The sequence below is a fragment of the Wasmannia auropunctata genome, unplaced genomic scaffold (assembly GCF_000956235.1).
Source record: "Wasmannia auropunctata unplaced genomic scaffold, wasmannia.A_1.0 LD336101.1, whole genome shotgun sequence".
In the NCBI taxonomy this organism is placed as follows: Eukaryota; Metazoa; Arthropoda; class Insecta; order Hymenoptera; family Formicidae; genus Wasmannia; species Wasmannia auropunctata.
In genome coordinates, this window is record NW_012026789.1 from 3,426,690 (window position 1) to 3,436,224 (window position 9,535).

General features: G+C 39.2%; 3 protein-coding genes across 6 annotated transcripts; 1 reads left to right on the forward strand and 2 right to left on the reverse strand.

The window, feature by feature from the left end:
- The first annotated feature begins 733 nt into the window (after nucleotides 1–733).
- LOC105459490 (NSFL1 cofactor p47) lies at nucleotides 734–2,984 on the forward strand. 3 transcript variants are annotated; one of them, XM_011705592.1, is made up of 5 exons: nucleotides 734–1,066; nucleotides 1,531–1,954; nucleotides 2,056–2,341; nucleotides 2,459–2,662; nucleotides 2,778–2,984. In XM_011705592.1, exons 1-5 carry the CDS (start codon nucleotides 965–967, stop codon nucleotides 2,905–2,907), a joined length of 1,146 nt encoding a protein of 381 aa, XP_011703894.1. In that variant the 5' UTR covers nucleotides 734–964; the 3' UTR covers nucleotides 2,908–2,984. The 3 variants fall into 3 exon arrangements, with proteins under 3 accessions (XP_011703894.1, XP_011703909.1, XP_011703900.1); XM_011705607.1 differs by having other exon boundaries at nucleotides 735–939; XM_011705598.1 differs by lacking the exon at nucleotides 734–1,066 and adding an exon at nucleotides 1,121–1,438.
- A 305-nt stretch (nucleotides 2,985–3,289) lies between these two features.
- Nucleotides 3,290–5,394, reverse strand: LOC105459484. Its single transcript, XM_011705579.1, has 2 exons — nucleotides 5,052–5,394; nucleotides 3,290–4,970 (listed from the first exon to the last, which is right to left on the reverse strand). The coding sequence occupies exon 2, from the start codon at nucleotides 4,846–4,848 to the stop codon at nucleotides 3,538–3,540; it is 1,311 nt and encodes a 436-aa protein (XP_011703881.1). The 5' UTR covers nucleotides 4,849–4,970; nucleotides 5,052–5,394; the 3' UTR covers nucleotides 3,290–3,537.
- A 162-nt stretch (nucleotides 5,395–5,556) lies between these two features.
- Nucleotides 5,557–9,535, reverse strand: LOC105459509 (probable cleavage and polyadenylation specificity factor subunit 2). 2 transcript variants are annotated; one of them, XM_011705627.1, is made up of 11 exons: nucleotides 9,457–9,535; nucleotides 9,049–9,307; nucleotides 8,802–8,961; nucleotides 8,335–8,686; nucleotides 7,928–8,238; nucleotides 7,587–7,846; nucleotides 7,320–7,505; nucleotides 6,689–7,058; nucleotides 6,167–6,361; nucleotides 5,948–6,085; nucleotides 5,557–5,755 (listed from the first exon to the last, which is right to left on the reverse strand). In XM_011705627.1, the coding sequence occupies exons 2-11, from the start codon at nucleotides 9,195–9,197 to the stop codon at nucleotides 5,663–5,665; spliced, it is 2,214 nt and encodes a 737-aa protein (XP_011703929.1). In that variant the 5' UTR covers nucleotides 9,198–9,307; nucleotides 9,457–9,535; the 3' UTR covers nucleotides 5,557–5,662. The 2 variants fall into 2 exon arrangements, with proteins under 2 accessions (XP_011703929.1, XP_011703920.1); XM_011705618.1 differs by having other exon boundaries at nucleotides 9,429–9,510.

Genomic DNA, 9,535 nt, shown 5'->3' on the forward strand with positions numbered 1-9,535 from the left:
TTATGGTATATAAATATATAAATATATAAATATATTATATATATGTATATATATATATAACATGTTTATGAATGTACACACACATGCGCAATCAATAACAAACACGAAAATGTACCTTCGAATAAGCATACAGAATTAGCTATTTTGGCAGAGTTTAATGTACAATAACTCAAAAACTACTCATTTTTGGACTTTGTGCCTATGGAGACTTTTGATCAGGACGATCAGAACTACAAAATATCAAAAATTCAGCTACATTAGCTGGGACCCATTTTCACGTGGTTTTGTCCGGGGTCCTTTATTCGTTAAATAAAGCTCAGAAAACTCAAGAATTCGATAGAGAGGGTCAAAGTTTTATCGACGATTATATATATATATATATATATATATATATATATATATATATATGTATACATTGAAATAAGATTAAAAAAAGATTGTCTCCTAAGATTGTCAAATAATAAAAAGGGAAACAGGGCTAATCATGGGAGTTAAAAAAGATCTTTTAACACAACTATTAAGACTATTTACGCTTTATTTACATACCGCGCTATAACTTCCATTAGTCCTGTTTTTTATTTTATTATTATATATATGTATATTGAATTTATTTAATCAAATAAATATATGCAAATGGAAATTTAACAGAGCGCGTTTCCAAAACACGCGCGGGAGCTCTCTTCACACAATATCATTCGAACGTACTTCCTCCAGAACATGCACATCCGGTTCGATTCCGCGGCCAGGGAACTGATGTAAGTAAGGGGATTGGGAATGACATTAATGACAGGCGGACAGAGACCGAGAAAATTGACGTGTGGAGGTGCGTTAGCTTTAGGCGGAATCAGCCACGCAAGGGTGGATTCGTCGTGATCAGGAGGAAAGAGAAAAAGAAAAAGAGAGAGAGAGAGAGAGAGAAAAGAAAGCGAAAAAGACATCGTGAGTTTTTTAACATTCGCAGAGAATGGCGAGCCGCGACGAGTTGGTCTCGCAATTCGCGGACGTAACTGGTGTTGACGCCGAGAGAGCGCTATTTTACCTTGAGTCATCCGCTTGGCAGCTCGAGGTGAGACAGCACATTTTACGAAAGCGCACCGAGAGACCGAGGCCTACCTTCCCTCGCCTCGTACGCGACGCGCGCCGCAACGAATCTCGGCACCAGTTCTCATAACCTTGTCGTCGCGCCCGTCATAAAATCGCTTCTCATTCCCCCGGCGCGGCGCGGCGCGGCGTCGCGCGGCCGCCTTGTCCCTTTTGACGTTTACGCTCGCGTCACATCCTGACGCACGCATTCGTTTTCTCGTGACAGTAGACTCCTAGACGCACGACACGATTGATTCGTGGCGACGGTAAACCATTCCGTACCGGCGGGATTTGAGATTTGCAAGTGTGTCGAGCAGTGTGTCGAACCTCGACGTCGACACCGCGTCGTACCCCCGTAAGGTTTCCTCCGTGTAATGAGATTGTCGAGAGATCGTTCCCACGGCAATCCTTGTCGCACGCGTAGTGGCACGTAGTTCCCTCTTGCAGGTCGCGCTCACGAGTTTCTACGAGAACGATGAGCCAGCCGAATTGGTGACCGAGACCATCGATATATCGGAGCAAGTGGAAGGTTCGGAGGATAGTAGTATGTCGAAGCAAACGAAATCCGACACGACGGAGTCGAAGGGGGCCAAGCCGAAGCCCAGATTCGGGACGTTGAACGATCTTCACGGTAGCGACAGCAGTTCCGAGGAGGAGGAGGGACAGGCGTTCTACGCCGGCGGCTCTGAGCACAGCGGGCAGCAGGTTCTAGGGCCGGGGAAGAAGAAGAAGGATCTTATCACCGACATGTTCAAGTCGTGCCAGGAGCAGTCCATCGCCGCGGATCCCCCGAAAATTGGAGGCCAACAAAGGCCGAACACGTTTAGGGGCACGGGATATAAATTAGGTCAAACTAGCTCGGATAGCGAAGGTATCTTTCAAGCGTATATATATTTATTGTTCGCAAAAGATCATTTCAACGTGAAATTGATAAAATTGACGCTTTATTACATTCTGTGTATGTAACAACAGTGGTGATGGGAGCAAACGCAGATCAACAATCGTCGAACGGTCTTATTATATTGAAATTGTGGAAGGATGGATTTACAATAAACGATAGTGAGATACGATCGTACGAGGAGGCCGAGAATAGAGACTTTCTGGATGCCATTAAGCGCGGCGAGATCCCGACGGAGATACGCCAACAGGTGCAGGGCGCGGAGGTGCGGCTCGATATGGAGGATCACCGTCACGAGACTTACGTCCCGCCGAAAACCAAGGTGAAAGCCTTCTCTGGGAAGGGGCACATGCTGGGAAGGTACGTTAGAGACTGAATTTCACTCTGTTATCATTAATAACGATCTCACAATTGATCTTGGATCCGATCTTTGTATTTCTTAAATTTTATATCTCTGTAACACAACAAATATTTCAGTCCGTCGCCAGCTACCGTGGGCATGACGGTTCCAACGGATCCCGCTGATCAAGCTGCCAATGAAGCGCAAGCGAAAAAGGACCTGGAACTAGACACCTCGAAGCCAACCACAACGTTACAAATCCGTCTCGCGGACGGCAGTATTGTAAAGGCTCAATTCAACCTGACGCATACAGTCGCTGATCTTAGACGATATATAATAACGTATCCTTTGATCTCGAAAGTGTTTTTAATTGTGCTTATTATCTTTTGATTTCTCTAAGCTAAGCTGAAAGAGTTATTGAAAGAGAGAAAAATTTTTCTTAACATACAATGTCAGTATGAGACCTCAGTACGCCCTAAGGGACTTCAGTTTACTAACTGTATATCCAACGAAGGAACTTGCAGAGGATAAAACGATCGAAGAGGCTGGTTTACAAAATTCGGCTATAATGCAACGACTGAAGTAAACTTTTTCTAAATTCCTAGATTGAGTGATGTAACGATTATAGACACCAAATATATGTTAAATCGCTTGAAAATAAAATTTCTATGTATTTTTATTAGCAATATAGCACCTTCTTTTCTTACTATAAGTTCTTTTCTTTTACCGTATGCATTTACCTATTTCCTATTATTACGTATATTAATTGATTTCAAGTTTTTCAACAATGTTTAAAATTACTACAAGTCTAAAAATTCGACAAAGTTTTCAATTTGATTTTCATTAGTTCGCAAGCAATTAGTTCAATTTTTTTTTTATGTTTAATAAAATTGCCGTTGTGTATGTTGTACATACGACGCACCTCGCTGCTTTATGTATCACGGCACAAGAAATACGATGTCGAACAGTTGAAAGTAACAAGTAGAAACGCTTTATTACATAGCTTAGGTTCAAAATTTGAAATGTATACAAAATATTAAAATAGCTGATCATGTCATGACTAGTTGTATAACATGATGAGATTAAGGCACCTAGTATGAAAGACGGCATAATTACGAAGTACCTATATGTATATGAATCAAACGGTATGCGAGTAGAGCATTATCCAAGCTTGTGCAAATATCAATTTAATATTAAATCACGCAAGACTCTAATATCACTTTGTATCCGCGTCAAGCACGTAAAGTCCAAGATATTTCCTAAGGATCGATGAGTTTTGTATATCCTGGGCAAACTTCAAAATTGTGAGATCTTCCACCTCTTTACTCTCCTTGTAATTATCACAATGCTTATATTGATTCACAGCAATCAAATCCTTTCCTATCTCCTTGACGTACACGTGAGACGTCTGCAACGTTATGTACGGCTTGTGTATATAAATGGAACGACTTTCCAGAGTGTTCACGTCGGTTTTCGTCTTCTTCAATACTGTCAGGGTAGAATTGGCATATTGTTTATTGTCAGCTTGCTGCGTGCAAAAAGTCATGGTTTTCAGCTTGTAGCGATCGGCCGTCAATTTGGTTTGCTTGAAATCCGCCAACAGATCGATCATCGCATGATGATACTTCAAATTTACGTACTCGTTCCACGAGAGAGCAATAACGTAAGCGACGTTATTGAATGTACGGTACAAGCAATCCGTCTCGATGATTTCTCTTATGACATTTTGGTCGATCTCCGTGAAAGGGAAGTTCCACGGTACGACGGTATACGTGAACTTCCAGAAGGAGGTTGGATCGTTCGCCATGTCCTTCAGTCTGCTGTTAAATTCATTCGAGATCCCGGAATCGTACACGATAAAATTATCCATCCCGATCAACGCGTGGAAGCTGATGAAGGCAATCATATCTACCGATCTTGTCGGCTTCATCGACGGCTGCGTCACGCACACTCCCACTCTGCTGTGGCTCAAGCTCCGCGGCTGTATCTTTATGGGAAAGATGGGTGCGTAATTGAGATACTTGTTGGACTTTGTAACAAACGTTATCCCGGTGGGAGTCTCGTCGCTCGTGTACGTACAAACGAAATGGTATCCCCCGTATCTCGAATTCTCACCTAGACTCGAGGTAACCGCGTTGCCGATGGGAAGGAATTTGAAGCTCCCCAGTATGGGCTTGCTCTCGTTCTCGAAGAAGACGAGACACTGCATATTCGAGACGCTGTTTATGGTCCCAAGTCCGACAGCTCGTATCTCCCTGTCGTTGACGCCGTACGCGGAATATACGTACAGATCGTCCTCCAGGCGTTGCCAGGAGGGAATCGGCTCGTCGAATCTCGCGTTGAACGACGTGAAGGTCGTACTAAAGTTCATACAATTCGCATCCGCTCTCCTCGGCCCGGGCTTGCCGAAGTAATTGAAAACTTCCAAGACGTACCTGAGCTTGTTGTACTCGTGCCTGTAGATGAGCAAAGATACGAGGCTTACCACCGCTGTAACAGCTAAAGCAGCTTGGTAATACTTCCTCATATTGTCGACGGTTATATTATTAATCTCATATATTGTCTCTAAAGACTAACAAAAATTTCTTCTGTACACTACTGCATCTCATAATCTCCCCGGTCGCGAAATCACGTCCAGATCAGAACATTCTGAGAGAAAACAGACGAATGTTAACCTAAAATAACCTAACCTCGTAATACTTGTAACTATTGTTACATGCGCTCAATTACCTTATATTTCATTACTTTCTGTCTGCATCTCATCATTTTCGCTGGAACTGCTATTCTTCACTCACCGACTGTGTCGTAACCAATTGCCCGTTTTAATGTTTTATTCTACGTCAAATTTCTCGATCTTCGAAATTCTTGAATCTTCGATGTGATTTACATTTTCACAACCAAGTCAAGATTATTACGACGCTTTAGATAAATTCTTAATAATTTATTTTTTAATGATTACTTAATTGCAATATATAACATTAAAAAAATGTGGAATATACACAGGCATCAATGAGTTGCATTGATGCAACCTAAAAAGGTTGTTGATAGTTGATATTTTATGCGCGCAAGTTTCTCCGCTCGTGCTGATTGGCTAAAGGATAGTGAATTTTTTAGAGTCCCGAGAGGCAAGGAAAGGCGTCAATTTATGAAAATCATGTGTATACAAAATTTTCAATTGCAAAATTACGTATAAAATTTTTCTCGCAGTGTAAAAAAGCAAATAGGAAAATGTAAGGAAAAATCAATAAAGTACGAAAACTCTTATAATTATTAAATATTACAAAAATACAGTGTCCTTATATGTAATATATGTAATATACATAAGTGATATTATACACGATCTATACAATTGCATACTGTTCATATAGTAACTCTCGCACTCTATAGTAATCCTCGGAAATGCAACCTTCCAATATTACCTTCCCAGCTTCGTGCTAAAATGAACATAAAATTTCATTATTTGTCTAATTACGATATCTTATATATAGTCAAATCGTCAAATGTATACTTTTTGCACTTCATGTATTCAAAAGATAAAAGAAATTTTAAGAAATAAAAATAAAAGTGCAAAACGTGCATGCAATGTAAATGAAATCGTTTCTACCGAAGTCACAAATAAAACGAACCCTTCTAACGGCAATGGTGTTATTGCAACACCACAGAACTCCTCCACTAAATTCCGATGGAATGTTACTTTTGTTCAACACCTGTTTAAAGTCAGATAGTTTTAATTCATTTATAAACGTTGTCTGATGACCAGGAACCTGTAAAGTACAATTTGTACATTTGATATAAATTCAATTGCACCGTTCTCTTACATAATTTACGTACAACCTGTATCTCACCTCGTTTAACAGCAAAGGTTCCAAAGTTAGTATTTTATCACTTTCATCAATCGCATTCTCGGACTCGGTATCGGCGATGGCGTCTCGGCAAACCTGGTCACGTGCCGTTATCATCGCGTCTATCCACGCCACTTCTGAGTCGCCCTTTCCCTTCGAGAAATTCAATCCGCTCACCAGAGCATCAGTTAAACGTACCTACAATGAGAAAAAAATACATTTCACATAATTATACGCTTATTTTTTTTTATCTTATTTTACTTAATTTTTTTTATTAACTCTCTTGGTCTCTTGTCAGAGACGTGGTGACCTCTTCTGCATATATCCACAGATATATGGGACCTACAGTTTTAATGCCGATTCCGAACGGCTTTAGAAGAGATCCTTGTGATAAAGGTACTCTCGGTAATTCGCTATTACTTTCCGAGAGATATACCAGTTTTTTAACACAAATAAAAAAAACAAAATAAAAAAAATATATAATCATGTTATTTAATATTAGTAAAAACGGTAATTAAGAATTACCTGATAGATATGGGTTTCCGTGGTAGCGTCTAGCGTCTCTCCCCTGCCTGGAATAAATACTCTTGCACCGGTACTTTGCGCTTGCTGCGCTAATATCTCTGTATCTTTAGGCGAACCTCTGACCAAGACAACTCTTCTCGGCCTTAGCTGCGCCAAAATTTTCTGCAGGGATTCACCGTCGGATCTACCTTCGAAGTCGATATATGTTACCGATGCATTGACTGTCATTGTACGCGAGACTTGTACACATTTCGTCGGAATATCCATGGCTACTTCTGGATGATAATTAGCTTCCTCCTGCTTCATTTCTATGTTCTCCTTATTATCTTCTACTTCAGGTACAGCTTCGGCAATTTTATAATCTTCCGGTCTGCAATAATAAATGGTAAAGACCAAAGATTTACTTACAACATATAATTAAGTACATATTTATTCATAAAAATGAACAAATGAGCTGTAAGATTATTACTATAAAATGTAAATAGATGCAAATAATTGAGCGCATTTTTTATGTTTTGTATAGAGACATGCAAACTTAAAAAAAAAAAATCGAATGTGTGTATAATTTTAGAACTAGGCTCTTATTAAATATTTTTATTGATTAAATATACTTGTATAAAAATATTCTTACTTTATGATTTCTCCGTATTCGTCAATTTTAATTTTTTCCTCTACAAATGGGAACATGGGGTGTTGCTTCTTGCTTTGTTTAAAAAAGCCAGGTTTACTTTCCTGCTTCACCAGTAAGTCGTGCTTTCCCCTGCCACCACCAACTTCTATTTCGTCCTCCGACTCAGAACTCACATCCGCAGTTTCCCTAATAAAACGCAAGTTTACAATTAGTATAATTAGTATAAAACGTAAATCATAACTGAACGAACAGATAGATGTAAATTACATTTGTTCCTGTTTCATCTGCTCCTGCTTCAGCTTCTCTCTTTTCTGATACTCTTCCAATTCAATACCTTCGAGTTTCACTCGTCTCTTTACGTCTAGCGTAATGTTTCGATTACCTCCCTTCTCCACCAAGTCCCTAGCAAGTGTACCAGGAGATGTCCTGCTCGTTAATATAATACTGTTTTGTGGATTGGTGCACCATTGAAGAAATAATTCTCGCGAGAATCCACATTCCATATCGGGAGTGCTTGCAAGGACCACCTAAACATAACAATTTGAAATTAATCCTCGAATCAATTGATCTAAGAATTACAAAAATTTTAACTTTTTTTTTTAATTTACCTTCGGACTTGGGACCTGATTCAATTCAGCCATACTGTGACAAAGTTGCAAGTGTTTGAATTGAAATGGATTGTTGCGTGCACCTTCGAAGCTCCTCATTAATTTATCACTCATCCATTCGATTTGCGATTTTGCGAATTCCACAACGTTGTAGCTCACGTTGTTAAGGAGAGCCAATGAATAGGCAAGTAGTCCGGATTCCTTGTTACGCCACAGCTGATCCAGCATATGTGCCAACTCCAGTACACGACCAGCTGTATCTACACTGACCAGCACATTTCCACCGCCTCGCAATGTTTGCAAGATGTTAGCTAAACAACACAAATTGCAAATGAAAAATACATTGAAAACGAATTTTACATTTATCTATTTTAATTTACGATTTTAACAAAAAATACGAAATTTACTCATTAATTTCTCATCCCTTGTTCTTCGTCTGGCTTGTTGGTACGTGGCATTGAACGCATCTGTTATCAATAATGATGGCCTTTGCAATCTTTCCAATTCGCAACCGTTCAAGTGTCGTTCCTTTTTGTGATTAAAATCCACGGCATATATTATGTCCTCTTCCCCAACTTTCACAATCTTCCAAATTGTCCCACCGATCATGTGTCCAGCTGGTAAGGGCGTCAACGTAACACCATAGCCTTTGCCTTTCATTGATATGCTTTGGTTGTATTTTAGCTGCACAATTTTATCAAATGCAGCATCGACGTCGTCTAGGGTAAATAGATCAAAGTCTTCCATATTGTGGCGGGACTGAAATCAATATAAATAATCAACTTTGATACTTAATATCGATTTAAGACTGATACCTTGTTTACATTTCTATATTATTAAAGTATTAAAGTATTATATGCATATTAGAATATACCTGATATATGTCATACATGAACATTTGACCCATTTTGTAGACAGGTATGGTAGCGTATATGGGACAATTCAAGCCACATTTACCCACCAGATACGGTAGTGCACCTAAATGCAATGGATCTGGATAGGAAAGTAATACCGCATCTATCTGATGCACATGTCTAGAAACGTAATGAAGAGGAATAGTATAGAAGAATAAAGTATTATAACAGAATATATTGTTGCAGTAATTATCTCATGACAAATACCTCTTCAATTCTTTTATGAAGTCCTGATCGAAATTTTCATCCCATCCACAATCTAATAATATCCTCAGTTCATCCACTTGCAATATGTAGCAAGGTGGAGATTCGTTCATCGCTCCCGAGACAGCGTGAAGTTTTATGATAGATGTCATTTTGTATTTCTTTATATCACAAATGTAAATCTCAAATAAGTTGTGTTAGAGATGCGTCAAGCGTTCCCGTCGTCTTGATTTTTAAACCTAACCTTCAAAATCGTATCTTACTGAAATAACATAAAAAGGATTATATAAACGGTTTATGGAACTCAGAGTATGTGTGTCAAATAATTGTACAAAATTGAAGGCACAATAAATCTCTTAAAAAAAAAAAAAAAAAAATCTTACTGAAATATAATAATACTGGAACACGCACGACCCATGCTGCCTTTGTTAAGAGGAGATCCGAGAGAGAGCATTCAAAGTTGTCTTTATCTTTTTCCAAGCTATACTGC

What these genes read in the sequence shown, in the direction of transcription:
- LOC105459490 (XM_011705592.1), top strand. Translation starts at nt 965, where the DNA reads ATGGCGAGCCGCGACGAGTTGGTCTCGCAATTCGCGGACGTAACTGGT. An exon ending in AAGGGGCACATGCTGGGAAG is followed by an intron (nt 2,342 to 2,458) that starts GTACGTTAGAGA and finishes CAAATATTTCAG; the next exon opens with TCCGTCGCCAGCTACCGTGG. An exon ending in CTTAGACGATATATAATAAC is followed by an intron (nt 2,663 to 2,777) that starts GTATCCTTTGAT and finishes ATACAATGTCAG; the next exon opens with TATGAGACCTCAGTACGCCC.
- LOC105459484 (XM_011705579.1), bottom strand. Translation starts at nt 4,848, where the DNA reads ATGAGGAAGTATTACCAAGCTGCTTTAGCTGTTACAGCGGTGGTAAGC.
- LOC105459509 (XM_011705627.1), bottom strand. Translation starts at nt 9,197, where the DNA reads ATGACATCTATCATAAAACTTCACGCTGTCTCGGGAGCGATGAACGAA. An exon ending in TTCATAAAAGAATTGAAGAG is followed by an intron (nt 8,962 to 9,048) that starts GTATTTGTCATG and finishes TTACGTTTCTAG; the next exon opens with ACATGTGCATCAGATAGATG. An exon ending in CAGATGAAACAGGAACAAAT is followed by an intron (nt 7,506 to 7,586) that starts GTAATTTACATC and finishes GCGTTTTATTAG; the next exon opens with GGAAACTGCGGATGTGAGTT.